This window comes from Aethalodelphis obliquidens, unplaced genomic scaffold, assembly GCF_003676395.1.
Source record: "Aethalodelphis obliquidens isolate GAN/ISIS:26980383/991018 unplaced genomic scaffold, ASM367639v1 scaffold71, whole genome shotgun sequence".
In the NCBI taxonomy this organism is placed as follows: domain Eukaryota; kingdom Metazoa; phylum Chordata; class Mammalia; order Artiodactyla; family Delphinidae; genus Aethalodelphis; species Aethalodelphis obliquidens.
Window position 1 is genome coordinate 557,254 of NW_020838015.1, and position 17,332 is coordinate 574,585.

General features: G+C 42.1%; 1 protein-coding gene across 5 annotated transcripts in view; it reads left to right on the forward strand.

The window, feature by feature from the left end:
- Nucleotides 1-17,332, forward strand: part of SYTL5 (synaptotagmin like 5) — a 235,472-nt gene that overhangs the window by 197,039 nt on the left and 21,101 nt on the right. For 3 of the 5 annotated variants that reach the window (XM_027091239.1, XM_027091243.1, XM_027091244.1), the window contains exons 14-17: nucleotides 1,383-1,491; nucleotides 3,025-3,160; nucleotides 5,957-6,165; nucleotides 7,096-10,328. In XM_027091239.1, coding sequence (XP_026947040.1) covers nucleotides 1,383-1,491; nucleotides 3,025-3,160; nucleotides 5,957-6,165; nucleotides 7,096-7,238 — 597 coding nt within the window. In that variant the 3' untranslated portion in view covers nucleotides 7,239-10,328. Of the gene's footprint in view, nucleotides 1-1,382; nucleotides 1,492-3,024; nucleotides 3,161-5,956; nucleotides 6,166-7,095; nucleotides 10,329-17,332 lie in introns of those variants that run through there. The other 2 variants (XM_027091242.1, XM_027091241.1) reach the window with 1 other exon arrangement.

A 17,332-nucleotide genomic window follows, 5' to 3' on the forward strand; every position in this document is an offset into this window, starting at 1 on the left:
TATTTCTGTGCAGTTTTGTCACATGTGTAGCTTTGTATATTCACCACTACAGCCAAGATACAGAATGGGTCCATCCCCACAAGGATCCTTCATGCTCTTATATAACCACACCCACATCCCCCCTGCCACCCCCATTCCTAACCCCTAGCAACCATGACTCTATTCTCCATATCTATTATTTTGTCATTTCAAAATTGTCATGTAAATGGAATCGTATAGTATGTATCCTATTAAGCTGACCTCTTTTCACTCAGCATAATTCTCTAGAGATTCACCCAAGTTGTTGTGTGTTTCAATAGCCATTCCTTTTTCTTGCTGAGTAGTACTCCATGGTATGGCTGTACCACAGTTTATTTAACCAGTTATCTATTGAAGGACATCTAGGTTGTTTCCAGTTTTGTACTGTAACAAATAAAGATGATACAAATATGTATGTACAGATTTTTTTTCAGTGTGCACAGTCTTTTACTTCTCTGGCATAAACGCCCAAGAGTGCAAATTGCTAGGGTGTATGGTAGTTGTATGTTTAGTCTTTTAAGAGGATGCCAAACTGATCTCCAGAGTGGCTGAACCATTTTACAGTCCCACCAGCAATGTTGGAGTGAACCAGTTTTTCCTCATTGAGCTTTAATGAGGAGAATTACCCGTATAGCTTTTCATAGTTGGTGGCTGGCAGCCCAATGTGAACCAGACATTACTGCCTACTTGCCCCTTCTTGGACAACTTAGGAAGGCCTTGAGACATCAAGGACAGACAGAGAGAAGGATCTTCTGGGCTGTTTTCAGTGACATCTTTATTCCTGCCTCATACCCCAAATTATTTGGGTATGTTCAATGATGGGTCCAGTTCTCAATCCATCACAGGCACTCAGTGTCCATTGATTCACCGAACGTGTGTTATGTATCTCCTCTCAAATTCCTTTTACTTTAGCGTTAAATGTTTTTTGGGGGTTTGTTTGTTTGTTTGTTTGCGGTACGCGGGCCTCTCACTGTTGTGGCCTCTCCCATTGCGGAGCACAGGCTCCGGACGCGCAGGCTCAGCGGCCATGGCTCACGGGCCCAGCCGCTCCGCGGCATGTGGGATCTTCCCGGACCGGGGCACGAACCCGTGTCCCCTGCATCGGCAGGCGGACTCTCAACCACTGCGCCACCAGGGAAACCCTTTAGCGTTGAATGTTATACTCAAATAGCTTCATAGAGTTTTCCAGCCTCTCTTTTCTCATGCCTGAGGCATCTCTTGAACCAATAAGTGCCAACATAGTTGAATGGGAATAAATTGTCACATTTACGCTACCAAGTAAATATTGTACATTCAAATATGGGCTACAAAATTACAAACCAAGCATTCTCACTTTTTCTTTTCACCTGTCTCCTCTTGGCCAGGTGGAATTTGCTGAGGATATCGGCCTTCAGTACAAAGGAGAGCTGACCGTCATTTTACGTTACATACCCCCAGAGGAGAACCTGACACCTCCACTAGGACAGCTTCAAGGTAGAAAAAACAAATCAATGACTTTGATCAGGGACATTCCATTTCTAGAAGTGTGGAAATAGGGATCAGGGGACTATGTTACTTTTACATTACACAGATGAAATGGAAAGGTTTAGGTGTCACTGTCGTTTAAGGAGAGTCGAAAAGTATACACTGTGTATGGGGAAGGGTGTCAGATTCTTACAAGGAAAGGACAGAGTTCATACTTAGAGACCAACCTTAATGTTGAGATTTGTTTCCTGGAAGTCCAGGACATATAGGATCTTCCCCCCTGCCGGGTGGAGTGGGGGGTTAGGGGGAGATGGGGGATGGCCTGCTGAGAGGGGAGGTGCAGAAAGATGCTGTCTGGATTTATGACATTCACAGCTGCTCAGGGCATCTTGAGAAAGAAATTAACCTGGAACACAGAATACAAAGGAAAAATCCAGATGGAGTCAACTTTTTCTTTTTTTTTTTTGCGGTACGAGGGCCTCTTACTGCTGTGGCCTCTCCCATTGCGGAGCACAGGCTCCGGACGCGCAGGCTCAGCGGCCATGGCTCACGGGCCCAGCCGCTCCGCGGCATGTGGGATCTTCCCGGACCGGGGCACGAACCCTTGTCCCCTGCATCGGCAGGCGGACTCTCAACCACTGCACCACCAGGGAAGCCTGGAGTCAACTTTTAAATCCCTTTTGCCCTTCTTCTTTCTTCAACTCCTACAGGCAGCCTCCTTTATCTTTCTTTTCCTATCACCCTTGTCATTGTGACCCTGTGCAACTAAATTACTATCTCTCAGCCTCAGTTGCCTCACTTCTTAGGGATATTGCAAGAATTAAATTGGTTCATTCATACAAAGCACTTAGAACAGTGTTAAATAAAGGTGCTGGTGGAGGCGGTCGTTATTCATGTTGAGCGTGTGTCATCAGAATAAAAATGTGATGCGGGAAGAGTTTCCTCTCACCCCCAAATGTAATTGTGTCTGAGCTATAGCCTTTAGAGCTGGCCCAGCATGGAGTTGAAAATGTACGCGACTAAAATATCCAAGACGGGAGTTAGGAATTTTCTCTTTGGGGGTCTTGGCACATGTGTGTGGCTTTCATTGTAGCTGTTCCTCACAGAGAGCAGGGATGTGGCCCAGGCAGCTCTCGGGGTGTTTTCTGTTTTATCCCTTTATATGTTATAGGGGAGTATTTAATTGTTTTAAATTTATTTGCTTATTTTTTTCAATGAAACTGAAAGATATATCCAGAAGGAATGCAGTGGTGTAAAAGCATTTAAGTGATTACATGGAAAAGTATACAATAATGTAAAGATCTCATTCACTCTGAAAATGAAATAAATCTTTGTGGATTTTATTTGTAAATTTTGAAATGGAACCCATGCTCTATCTCTTCCCTTCTTTTCTCTTTCTCTTCCCCTCCCCCCATTCTCATTCTCTCTTTCTCTTTCATTCTCTCTCTTCCTCCCTCATTCTCTCTCTCTCGCTCGCTCTCTCTCTCTCTCTGGCTCTCTCTGTGGCTCTCTTTCTCTCTTTTTCTCTGGTGGCTGATGCAGGAAAGAAGTCCTTTAAACGAGGAAAGAAGAAGGATTCTCCTGTCATCTCTGGAGGAATCCTAGAAGTGTTCATCAAAGAGGCGAAGAATTTGACAGCCGTGAAATCAGGAGGCACTTCTGATAGCTTTGTGAAGGGGTAATTTTGTTTGAGCTCATTTTCGATGGTACTTAATGGGAGATGAAAAGGTCTGTGATCCACGAGACGGTGGCTGTGGGGCTTCTGTGTTGTTCTTATTCTAAACGTGTGCTAGGAAAGAACTCCCCTTCACTGCTGGCGCTTACAGTGAAAACAATGCAAGAGAGATCTGCTTATTCTAGCTCTCAGCCTGCTTCTAGCATATTTCAGGATGTCCTGTGACTCTCGCCCTCAAGACTGGCAAATTTTCCTGTGAGATTAGTTTCTCACAGGAGGAGAAAGTATGGTTTTCTACATGTAATATACTTGTATTGTGCTTTTTTATCATTTGGTGCTAACTGTATGCAACGTCAACAAAAATATTGGATCCTTGGTATTTTGCTGTCTTGGGGGAAATTGTAAAAAGTGGAGATGTCAGAGCATCATCCCTAGAGATATCCACTGGAGAGTGCCTTGGGGAAGCTCCAAGACTGCCTCTTGGGCATTTGTGCCCACTTTGTGGAGCCCTGGGCAGTTTCTTGAGGGAATGCAGCCCTTTTAATGGACATTCTTACCCATTCAAGGCAACCCAAACAACAAATCCCTCCTGATTTCTATTTGAGATTTTTCTCCTATAATTAGAAGAACTAGAACCAGCAGGATATTTTTCATTCATTGCAACAAACACATACATGCACACGTTCCAAGCACTAAGTCCTGTAGTTCCAAAAATAAGACACGGTCCCTGCTCTCACAGAGCATCACAAAATCCATAAGGTAAAACAAAGTCCCGTGATGCCAGCTGTGAGGTTAATGCTTTGAGTCAGATGACAGTATCATTCCTCTCCTCAATCCTTCTTAGAAAAGTGTAATTTTTCCTACAAGGAAATGAGTCAATCCTTTATGCTCACACAGTCTAACTTTGGTAAGGGCGGTAATAAGGAGAAGCAGATGTCTGGGGCTTCCCCACTGGTGAGCGTGTGTGCCTGAATCCTGGTCCATCTGTCCTTGACTCTTTCTCCCAGGAGGTTTAAGCACAGAAGAAATGCTTTCTGTGGATTCTGCCGTTGAAATTTGCTTCCCCAGCCCTACCATCTAGCTCTGGCCACTTCCTGCTCACTGGCGGGATAAGGGTATGGCTTCTCGCCCATGAACTCATTGTGGGCTTGCACGGATGACTTAACATCTTCTGGAATAGTTTTTACTTTATCATGTTGAACATTTATGAAGCAGAGATAATAAAGGACAGTATCTTTGTTATATATATATATATATTTTTTTTCCTTTTTAAAGGCCAGTAACTTTCTAGTGAATTCTCTCCCTAGTTACACTTAAACATTGAGCTGATTTTAAAGGGACCTCAGATTTTTTGAAAAAGAGCACGAGAGAGCAAGAATAGACCTTTGTGTAAAATTTAATCTTATATATCAGTAAATATTAGGTCTGTCCGTGAGCCAACATAACAGTGGCTTAAACAAGACAAAAGTTTTTTCTCTCATATGTAAACAAAGACTAAAGGTAAGTATCCCATTGGCCAGAACTTAGTCACATGGCTATGTGAGCTACAAGGGAGGCTGGGGAATGTAGTCTTTATTCTGGACAATCTTGTGCCTAACTTTAAAAAAATGAGGATTTTTGTGGGGTTTTTTTTGTGTTTTTTTTTAGAAAAATAGGGAGAGAATGAATTGGGAGGTAAGCAGTCTCTGTTTGGTACATGAAATGAAATCTCAAGTGTCATAATGTATCTTCTTTATTGTAAGGTCATTTGTGGTATTTTTCAGGTTTGATGTACTAATTTCATACCCATAAGTCTCCTTCCCTAAAGTCTGCTCCCTGACTCGTCAGGTACTATGATCAAAAACAGAGTAGAGAAAATGAGACAGTGAAGGGAGGGAAACTGATAAAAATATGTTACTAGGCAGGTTACCACTGTGAGCAACTGGGGCTCAGTTCCACTTAGGAAGGAACTCTGTGGAATGTACCTTAGGATCATCCCTTCAAGGGACAGGGAAGCTGGGAGACTCATCCACCAGTTTCTAAAACTCATCGGTTGAGGGTTGCTCCTGGGGACATTAAATTCCCAGTAATTCCAGGGTTTCCTGCACAGAAGCTGAGTCAGCTCACGGAGCACCAAAGTCCTTAATTAGAGAAGCAAAGAGACACAGGCACTTGAAGTAGGAAGCTGTCCACATGCCAGGAAGTGCTCATCGTGGCTTCATGTCACCTCAGAGGTGGGCCAGAGGTAATAGGAGGCAGAACATTATTACATAGTGTCTCCCACAGGAGGTATTTTCATTTCAGTAGGAGGGAAGGACCAATACAGGATTAGAAAGTAGAGGACGGGGGACTTCCGTGGTGGCACAGCGGATAAGACTGCGCTCCCAGTGCAGGGGGCCCGGGTTCCATCCCTAGTCAGGGAACTAGATCCCACATGCATGCCACAACTAAGAGTTCGCATTGCCACAACTAAGGAACCGCCTGGAGCCCGCCTGCCACAACTAAGGAGCCCACATGCCGCAACTAAGACCCAGTGCAACCAAATAAATAAGTAAATAAATATTTTTTAAAAAAAGAGTGTGGGCATTTTACTATTGCCCCACTTAAAAGAAATAATAAACCATTCCACTAAATAAACCCAGATTTAAGCATATGTGATGCTGGGAAAGAAAATCAAATAGACACACACAGATAAACACACACACATACGCACGCACGCATACACACACGAGGAATTATGGGAAATTGACATGATTACGCAAGGGTGCCTTTTTCTGCTTTACTGTCTCACTGATGGCTTGATTGTGTTTTCTCCTGCAGCTACCTGCTCCCTGATGATAGCAAAGCCACCAAGCACAAAACTCTGGTAACAAAAAAGAGTGTCAACCCTCAGTGGAATCATCCTTTCGTGTTCACTGGCCTGCATCCGCAGGATATAAAGAATGTTTGCCTAGAACTTACCGTCTGGGACAAGGAGGCCTTTTCCAGCAACATCTTTCTGGGAGGAGTTCGTTTGAATTCTGGAAGCGGTGAGGGACTTGGTAAACCTGAGATAGCCTGTGACTTGGCATGGGGCAGGGGAGTGGTTCCTGCAGGTTTGATGTGTCCTAAGTGTACATGTAGTTTCCTCTTAGCCGACTCTCGAAATTTCCACAGATGCTCCATTACTTTAGCCAAGGATTGGTTCATTGTTAGAATTACTACTATGTAACTTTGTATCCTTCAGCTAGAAGTGTGGGGTGTATAATGCTTATATTCAGTCCTTTCATAAAATGCCATTTACACTTTAGTCTAAGTGAATTTCAACTACTTTCTTGAGCCTTACTTCAGGATTTTCTCGGGAGAGGATCACTAAGACAGCACATGCTTCTGACCGGGGAGAGAAGGACTTCTAAGACGAACTTGACTTCAACCTCTTCTCAGTTTTGTCCATGCTTGCAGCCATTACACTGCTTGAATCGAAAGGAAATCCATTTTTCCCCTAAAAAATAATGTCTCATGTTGTTCAAACAGGTCATGGAAACACACCACTGATTCCACAAGACACAGCTTTAACAGGGCGAATTGGGGAGGGTGGGGGGAATTACAGCAGTAGAGCACGTGTATAGATTCGGGAGAGCCAGGACTAGCTCTGCCACTAAAACAAAAACTCCCGGTCAGCCTGTTCTTCTGTTGTGTTAACTCAGTCTAGATGAGCCAGCTTTCTACTTAAACTACCAAAGTGAGGGAGAAATGAGCCCCTAGGGCCATCCTGGTTTGTTCCACATCATCTAGGCAGAGGAGAGTAATGCAGGCTACAAAGGATGTAGTCCATGCTAACTCCACTCACTAGATATGGTGAGAACAGGCCACTGAAGGGCTCTCTGGTCAGTGGGTCCGCCTCAGAGGTTGATAGGTGTCTTCCAGAAGATCAAAATGTTTCATTTGTAAAGTGTACTGCTTCCCTTTCCCTTCTTTAGGTGTGAGCCATGGGAAGACGGTGGATTGGATGGACTCGCAGGGGGAAGAGCAACGCCTCTGGCAGAAGATGGTAGACAATCCTGGGACTCTGGTAGAGGGCGTGCTCATGCTCCGTGCCAGCATGGGGAAGAGTAAGCTCTGAAGGTACCAGTTCTCCAAAATGAGGCCTCTTGGGACTGTCTGGGTGTTATTTCCTCCCAGTAGCAGGCTTGGGACCTGGAGGCTGCTTCCCTGCTATTTCTCACCTGAGGGTATTGGGACATGAGAGGAGAGATACCAGTGTTATGAACACCTAGGGTCTTGCCACGTGTGTAAAAAAGCATGTACCTCTCTATGTGCATGGGCCAGGGCTTTTTTGATTGGATGATAGAAAGTATACCACACTGTCGTGTCAACAAGCAAATTGTGCAATGATTCATAGGCCTTATACCGTAGGGGAAATGGTACGTGCTTATTTGAAGCTGCAGTTGAGATTGGGAGTCCCCGAACTTTTTCTAATTGTGAGTGACTTTAGGTTTTCTCAAGGTTTGAGGGAAAAGGGGGCCACTTGGAATGTAGACCACTTGAAGAGCAAGAAGAGGGGATAGTGGGAATCCCCATGATCCAAAGAAGGCATTGTGGGTATGGACGCTGGGGCAAGGGCATGGCCCTCTTATTGTGGCCAACTTGTGGATTAACCGGGTAGGTTTTCAAGGTGAGCTGAGGTTTTTCCGTGGTGACTATGTAATTGATACTGTAAATCATCCCACTTTTGGGAGAGAAGAGAGCTAAATCGTTACACCAGAACAACAGATGTAAACCAGGACTGACCCGGCAAAATGGGGAGGTAGAGTCACCCTAATTATGACCTAGCCATCGTAGACATTTAGTTTATAAAATGTTCTAAGCTATTAACTAAGAGGGAATAAGAAGCAATGCACATTTTTCGGCCCCTACTTGTGTTATGTCTACGATATCCCATTGCTCAAAGGATGTCATATGGCCAAGCCCAAAATCAAGAGGCAGGGGAACATACTCTACTCACACTGAAGCCATGGCAAGAGCGAGGATGCAGGAAGGAATGAAGGAATGTGGCCAGGAGTTCAATCTACCTTACCTTCTGTCACCTGGGATTCCAGAGACTTCAGCCACCAAACTTAGATATGAAGGGACTTAAAGCTGAAAGGGACCTCAGACCTGGTTCCTCATTTTGAAGATTCCAAATCTGCAGCCCAGAAAGCAGAAATGACTTGCCCAAGATATTATAGAAGCTGTGAGTGTATCCAGACTTAAATCCAGGCTGTGACCCCTAGGCCAGTGTTCTTTTCACTGTGGTCTTTGGCGTGATCCGATGCTTATCGTGATGGACAGGAGGACCTAGACCAAGGGAGGTGGAGCAGAGTCTGATTATTTGTGTATGAACGTAACTGACCCAATCTTCTTCTGGAGTCATGTTCTAACCCCTCAGCTCATTTTTTCACTTGAATTCATGTATTGATAAAATCCTTAAAAGGATAGATACTGAATTTTACTAGTAGGAAAGCTAGAATCGTTTTCAGGCTTATTCTAGCTAATTGTTCCATATTCTGAATTTCTTCTTGAATTTTGAAAACAGGTTTAAGAATATATTTAGCAAAAAAAAAAAAGAATATATTTAGCATTATTCTTAGAAAGGGGAATAAGCAATCCATATTCATTATTATTAAAAAAAACAGGCTCTCTAATTCTAGAAAATTGAAGTTATTAGTCTAGTGTAGCTTAGTGCATATGGTACATTTTTTTAAACTCACACCCATATCTCTATGTTGCCCTTCTTAAAAACGGAAAACAAAAAGTGTACGATCATCACTACTTCCTATATTGGAAATATAAATTGTCTTCAGACTTGATACGACTGAGTATGTCTTCAGAGACATTTTAGGGGAGGTGAGAGAGGGTGGCGATGGTGAAGCCTGGAGACATCTCTAAAGTAGACAAAATGAGGTAGATTTATTCACTAATAATAAAAGTGGCAAAATTAATCAATTCCAAAATTTATAACTCGAACTCAAGATGAGCATGAACTTTATGTATTCAGACCTTTGCCACGGTCAGAGCAGTTCTATGTCGTGACTTCATAAAATCCAACATCTAACTGGGTATTTCCATAACGCAAGACCCAGGTGTGCCTAAGTCCATCAGAAACCTGTTGGTGTGGCTCTTAAAAATAAAAGGCAAATTGATCTTTAGGTTACTCTTTTTTAAGTATAGTGTAGAAGTACAAAAAATATTTTTAATCTAAGTGATACATGTGAATGGCATAAAACTCAAATGGTTCAAAATTGTGAAAATTAAGTCCTACCCCTTCCTCTTCCATATCAGAATATATTGACAGCCTCATTCTTTTTTATGGCAACAGGGTATTACATTATGGGATATATTAAATTTATTTAACCAGTCCTATCAAATGCCACATTAAATATGGTTAACTAAGCTATCTATGTTTGGTGGCTTTTCTAAGCAATCTTTTTTTCAAAACTAAACACTTTGAAATTCAAAATGAGATGTGTATATTGCACAGCAATTCTATTTCTGGGTACTTATCTTACAGAGATAGATACATATGTGAGAAATGAGTACATACAAGGGTATTGCTTGCAGAAGATTGGAAACAACCCAAAAGCCCTTCAATAGAGGCCTTTGGTAATATCATACATGCCTAATTTTTCTGTTTCATTAATTGTTCCCTTTCCTTCTCTGTTAAAGATTGTTAACATTGGATTCTTTGATGCTTGTTCTTTCTTTTCTCCTCACTTTATCCATCCTCTCCGGCATTATCATGTTTGTATGCTCATGGTTTTATGATTATTTATATGCTTACAACTGCAGATTCACATCCCGAACCCAGATCCTTCCTCTCAGCCCCGGATCCAACCGCCTATATGATATCTCCACCAAGATAGCTCATGCTCTTGACATACTCAAAAATGAACTCTTCAGTCTACCTTCTCTCTTACACCCATGTCTTTCTACTCCAGTACATCCTGTCTCAGTACCTGGTACCATCATCCACCAGGTTATGCTAACTAGACACTGGATAGTGATCTTTTTTTTTATTGACATATAGCTGACTTAACAATATTATGTTAGTTTCAGCTGTACAACATAGTAATTTGATATTTTTATACTACAGTTATTCTAAAACGTTGAGAATATTCTATGTGCTGTACATTACATCCTTGTAACTTATTTATTTGATACCTAGCGGTTTGTACCTCTTAACTCCCTTCATCTGTTTTGCCCCTCCCCCCATCCCTCTCCCCTCTGGTAACCACTACTTTGTTCTCTGTATCTGTGAACTGTTTCTGTTTTTTTTTTTAATTTTATTTATTTTTGGCTGCGTTGGGTCTTCGTTGCTGTGCGCAGGCTTTCTCTACTTGTGGCGAGCGGGAGCTACCCTTCATTGCAGTGCGTGGGCTTCTCATTGCGGTGGCTTCTCTTGTTGCAGAGCATGGGCTCTAGGCACGCGGGCTTCAGTAGTTGTGGCATGTGGGCTCAGTAGTTGTGGCTTGTGGGCTCTAGAGTGCAGGCTCAGTAGTTGTGGCACACAGGCTTAGTTGCTCCATGGCATGTGGGATCTTCCCGGACCAGGGCTCGAACCCGTGTCCCCTGCATTCAGATTCTTAACCACTGCACCACCAGGAAAGTCCCCTGTTTCTGTTTTGTTATATTTGTTCATTCGTTTTATTTTTCAGATCCTACATATAAGTGAAAACACAGTATCTGTCTTTCTCTGACTTATTTCACTAAGCATAATGCCCTCCAAGTCCATCCATGTTGCTGCAAATGGCAAAATTTTGTTCTTTTTCCATTGTATATATCTACCACAGCTTCTTTATCCATTCATCTGTTGATGGGCACTTAAGTTGCTTTCACACCTTGGCTATTGTGAATAGTGCTGCTGTGAACATTGGGTGCATATATCTTTTCAAATGAGTGATCTTTGATTTATGCCTCTTCCTTACCCCGAGGCAAAATCAATCAGGGCATCATATTGATTCTACCTCCTAAATATCTCAAAAGCCTGTCCAGTTCTCACCATCTCCATGCCACCACCCGAGTACAAGCCACCGTTATGCCTCTACGATTATTACAGGTCTCCTAGCTGCTATCTTTGCAACCACTCTTGCCCTCCCTCAATCCACTCTCCATACGGTGGCCAGATTTTCCCAACATGTTATTTTTAAATGTTCAAGCATGCAGAAAAGTTGAAATGATTTTACAGTGAGCCCTTATACCTACCACCTAAATTCGACTTCTACCGCTAGCTATACTTTCTCATCATTGTCTATCTGTACATCCTCAAAGTGCTCTTTTAAAAAATGCACATCTGATCATGCCTTAAAACCCTCCGTGGCTTTCCATTGCCCTGAGAATAAAATCCAAATTCTTGCTCGGGGCCTGCCAAGCCCTGTCTGAGATCGTTGCTTCCTCCTCTCCAGCTCACCCCGGGCCATGCCTCTTTCTCTCTCCCCTGCTCTTCAGCCACGCCATGCATTTTTCTGCTTCTCAATCATGCCAGCCTTTACTCCATCTCATGGCCTTTGCAAAGGAATCTGCTTGCTTGTTCTCCTCATTGGCCTGATTTCCATTCATCATCCAGGTCTTGAACATTACCTGCTCAGGGAAACCTCTCCTGACCCCCTTCTGCCTGACTAGGTCACAACAGCCTGCCTCTCTTTCCCCTTCATTACATACATCGCCATTTTCATAAATGATTCACGTAATGAGTCCTTTAATGCCTGTGTCAGTTCACTCCCCACCACATCCCTAGAATGTAAGATTCAGAAGGGCAGAGACAATATTTATATTTAAATTGTTTCACAGCTATATCCCCTGTGCTTAGTTCAGAGTAGGTAATTTGAAAATATTTGTGGATTAAGCGAAAATGAAAAAAAAAAAGTAACATCAGAGAATGTGAGACCAGATAAGGAAACTGGGACCCACATAGATCAAGAAAAATCTCCGACTAAGTACTTTAGTTACAACCCTAAACAGCTCATTCCAGCTTCTCTTGGCATAGATAAAAGCACAGAGTGTGCTCTCCAGCCCAGCATCTCAGCTCCTCGGAAGAAGAGACCATGGCCTTGCCTGGAGGATCCTACTCCTTATTTGGAGCGCCCTCAATTTTCCCTCAGTTGAATCAGACAAGTTGTAAAGGGACATGGGCAACCTTACAGGCCTGACCTGATCCATTCAGTTTGTAAATAGCACCCGCAGGGTATGTGGAAGATCCAGTGAATCGGCTCTCATTTTGCTTATGTTGTTACTGTCATTGGAGTTATCAGGAGGTAGATTTTCCAGGTCACAAAAGCACCAACAGCAAAGATATTTTGATGGGACTTTTTATTTTGGCGTCCTTTTCCTTAAGAAATTTAAACAAGTATATGACCAGTCATCATTAAGTATTAATACATAACTAATGTGTGAATTGAGCCCCCCCGATTCACAGTAATAGCAGCAGCAGCATCACCTGCTACCCCAACGTTTCTATTGTGCGGGGGAGGAGAAACCTGTGGAAAAAATAAGGGCAAACCCACTTTTAGAAGCAAAGTGGATGAAGATATCAAGTCCCAGAAGCATCACAGAAAGAAATACTGTGGCATTTTGGGCTGTGATCAGTGTTTGTTTTTTCTTCCACGTAGATATTTCACCCTAAACTGAGCATTGCTTTTAGAAGTTGGCAGAAGGGCTTTCCTCCCACAATGGTATATTTATGGCCTCTGAAATTAAAGAAAATAAATAGGACGAGGAAGTTTATATAGGCAAAACTATAACAAAAATCAGATCTTGCAAGGTTTGAGCAAAGAGCCGTGGAAATTGGGCCACATCAAGGATTCCAAAAGATTATCTGAATCATCTGGGGTATGAATTTAATACGTTGATTCCAGAGCATTGCTCCAAACCTACTGAACAAAGTCTCCAGAAAACGTCATCATTTTTATCAAGCTTCTTAGGTGATTCTAATAAAGTGGATCACGGTTTGAGAAAGACTGCATTAGAGGACAAATTATCTTGACTCTATTATTTGGACCCACTCTACATCATGATGACAGGTTGGCTTTGGCTAACTTGGACATTATTAATTGCAAGGCAACCATGGTGAGGTGGAAGGAGCCCAAACTTGAACTCGGATTGACATAAACTCAAGTCTTGACTACTTACCAGGCATGTGACCTCAGTCAAGTTAATTATCCAATCTAGGCCTTGATCTAGTTGCCTGTAAAGTAGGGATAATTGGGCTGCCTTGTAGTAATTGAAGATATCAAATGAGGTAATATATGTGAATATGCTTTGTAAATTTTAACCCACTGTGAAAAACAAAAAAGGTCATTATTAGTGATCTAGAGATAGCAATCTGTAGTTCATAATCTCTTAGGCCCTTCTTTTCCTGGGTGCTTGGCTAGGTCTTAATCATTCTATGTACAATGAAGTGGTCTCCAGTGTACAGCAACAATACAAAAAAAAAAAAAACCTTACTTTGTTATGTCACGCATTGTGGAATTTCCTACTGCATCTGATTAGATAGTAAGTCTTGCAAAAGTGTTTAATTTGAGGGAGAGAAAAACTGGTCCGTTTTTTGTTAAGATGTTGTGGAACCCATAAGCCAACTATCTTTCCACCATTTTCCTTAACGTTCTTTCAGTGTAATGACCGTCTCTTTCTATGGCCCATTGCTTATCCCCTATGTCAGGGAGCTCACACCTACCTTCTTCACAGGGATGTTGTTCAGAATCACACTTTTTATCCACAGAAGGAAATTTACCATCCTCTCAAAAGAAATTCTATAGAAATACAAACTGCTGTTGTCATTATGAGGAATGCGTAGTGTTTCACAGATTAGCCATTGTACCTCATTTACCACATTAGAATTTATTAAACTATTCTGGCAGAGGGTTCCTTTCATACTTGGAGAAGGGAGGTGGAATATATAGTTAGTATTGCCTATAAGTGACAAAATAGATCATATTTTTCTCTCCAGTATTTCAGCACAAGAGGATAATTGTCTCTAATCGTTTTCCTTTTTCTCTGATTGAGGCAGACACTAATAAAACAAGTAAAATATTTTATTATAATAGTTATGGCCAAAGTTTAAATCATGGGTGTTTGCTGAGGAAAAAAAGTCCGTAGAAGAGCAGAGAAGTAGATATGGATTTGAATCAAAATATTTTCTTTTTATCCCTTTGTTGTTAGATCTGCTTAGTTTGGGAAAGGAATCTGACTCTTCTTTCTAAGCATGTTTTTCTACTTAGCCAGAGGTTCATTTTGTCTTCAGAAAGTTGAAACTTGTTTGTGCAGATCCATGGGAATTGATGAGTCCTAACAGTAAAATTTTTTAAATCTTTCACATTTGGAAACAAGGAAGGAAGGGAGCCATTCCACCACAAAACAGTTTATGTCAATCATTTATGTTTGAACTGTAGTTAGAGTGATTGAGTGTTGGGAATATATTTTCTTTTCCATCCTTTCCAATATTCATTATTCATAAATTGACATTTTTGAAGAGAGATCATTGGTTTTCAGTTGATATGAAGAAAGAAATGTCTACACTTTCCTGAATCTTCTTGCTTTTGACCTTCTTCACTACCCACAATTAATTAGTCCTTCTTGATTCCTAAATATCGTCTTACGTTGTGCCTCTGACTGATGGGGTGCAGCCCAGAACCTTAGGAGATGCCCTCAGTGCTTTATGCCACTTGGATTAATGGAAATGTTATTATTAATTTTCAGCTCTTTCCTATCACCTCCGAACCCAGCTCTGTTAGAGTCATTTTTTCGCAAAGGATCTGAATGCACAAAGCCGGGTTGGGGTGAGGGGGGTTGCCCTGGCTGCTTCCCAGGGTGTCAAATTTTAAGGGGTACTAAACATCCCTGAAAAGGTAATGAGGTAGGGAACTCCTCTCAAGAAAAGTATGGTATTAGCAGGAAGAAATAATGTCTGCTTGAGTAGATAAGTGAGGAGGGGACCCCATAGCTGAAGAGCAATTCATGGTTGATGAAAGACAGGTCTGATTAGAGACAGGGTTTCTGTTTTGCTGAATGGGGGATATAACTTGGGCCAGGCATGAATTGCTAAGGACATACGGAGAGGGGGTTTGCCTCCACTGGAGATTCCCCTCCATTGGAGATATCCTTTATCCCTTCCACCAGGCAGGATTCCTCAAAATAAACAGTGTAAATAAACCTCTGAGACGGGCACCACATCATCGGGGCAAGAACTGGCCCAGCTCTGAATGCGCTAGGTCCCCGTTCCTGGATTGAGTGTAGCTGTCACAGGCAGGCTGTTTTGCTCTGGGCCTGAAGATGAGTCCAAGGGTTTAGTGGACTGGAGAGGGAAGACACACTTTCAGTACCCTAAGAACAGCTGAGGATCACTGGGTTCCTGGGACATTGGAATGGCAGCTCTCCTTGGGAAGAAGTATGAGCGGTAATTTTCCAAACTCTGCCAGTGACCAGGTCACCTATATCTGCCTTGTCACTGGCACCCGCCTGCTTTGGCTGCCAATTTACTCTCCTAAGCTCCTGCTCTGATACGAAGTTGATCTCTTTGTTTGTTTTTAAATTAATCGACTTTAGACTGAGAAGTTAGAGCAGTGTTAGGTTTACAGAAAAATTAAGCAGAAAGTAAGAGTTCCCATATACTACCACTCCCCTCCCCCTGCAAGTGTCTCCTGTAATTAACATCTTTCGTTGGTGCGGTATGTTTATTATAATTGATTAACCAATATTGGTACATTATTATTAATTAAAGTCCATAGTTTATATTAGGGTTCATTCTTGGTGTTTTACAGTTGTATGGGTTTTAGCAAGTGCCTAATATCATGTATCCACAATTACATTATCATACAGAATCATTGTGCTGCCCTAAAAATCCCCTGTGCTCCAACCTCTTGCAACCACTGGTCTTTTTTACTGTCTCTTTTTTTTTACTGTGTCTATATATTTTTCAGGATGTCATGTAGTTGGAATCATACAGGATATAGCCTCTTCTGACTTGCTTCTTTCACTTATCGATATGCATTTAAGGTTTCTCCATGCCTTTTTGTGGCTTGGTAACTCATTTATGTCTTTTTTTCATTGTGGTAAGAGCACTTAACGTGAGATCTACCCTCTTAACAAATTTTTAAGTGCACGATACAGTATCACTGTTTTTAGTCGGGGAGAGGGAGAGGGAGAGAGAGGGAGGGGGGGAGGGAGGGAGATGGAGAGAAAGTTGAAAGATCTAAGAAACAATAATATTTTAAAAATTCCCTTGGGAATTCCCTGGCGGTCCAGTGGTTAGGACTCCGTGCTCTCACTGTCAAGGGCCCGGGTTCGATCCCTGGTCAGGGAACTAAGATCCCACAAGCCTCACGGCCAAAATTTAAAAAAAAAGAAAATTCCCTGGAGATAATGGGAGGTCTACATTCATTTTGCTAGTTTTCTTGGTTCTGTTGTTGGCTACAAATGACTGTTCCTGTTTACTTGTTTTGCCACATTTAGTACAAAATTAGTAGCAATGCTTAAACACTTAACATGCCTACTTCTAAGCTTCTGTATGGAATATGCACCCCAGACCAAAGCTTTGTGCCACTCTGTACTTAGTGCAAAGTGTAATGTCTTTTTCATTAAATTCACTTTCCTAAGATCTCTCCTGTGTTCTATTACAAGTTATTCCTGGGTACTTGAAGATGCATATCCTTGAAGATGCGTTGTGTGTCACCTATTCCTCCTGCTTTTTTTTTATGTCTAGTACTTTCTTTCTTTTTTTTTTTTTACGTCTTTATTGGAGTATAATTGCTTTACAATGGTGTGTTAGTTTCTGCTTTATAACAAAGTGAATCAGTTATACATATACATATGTTCCCATATCTCTTCCCTCTTGCGTCTCCCTCCCTCCCACCCTCCCTATCCCACCCTTCCAGGCGGTCACAAAGCACGGAGCTGATCTCCCTGTGCTATGCGGCTGCTTCCCACTAGCTATCTACCTTACGTTTGGTAGTGTATATATGTCCATGCCGCTCTCTTGCTTTGTCCCAGCTTACCCTTCCCCCTCCCCATGTCCTCAAGTCCATGCTCTAGTAGGTCTGTGTCTTTATTCCTATCTTACCCCTAGGTTCTTCATGACATTTTTTTTCTTAAATTCCATATATATGTGTTAGCATATGGTATTTGTCTTTCTCTTTCTGACTTACTTCACTCTGTATGACAGACTCTAGGTCTATCCACCTCATTACA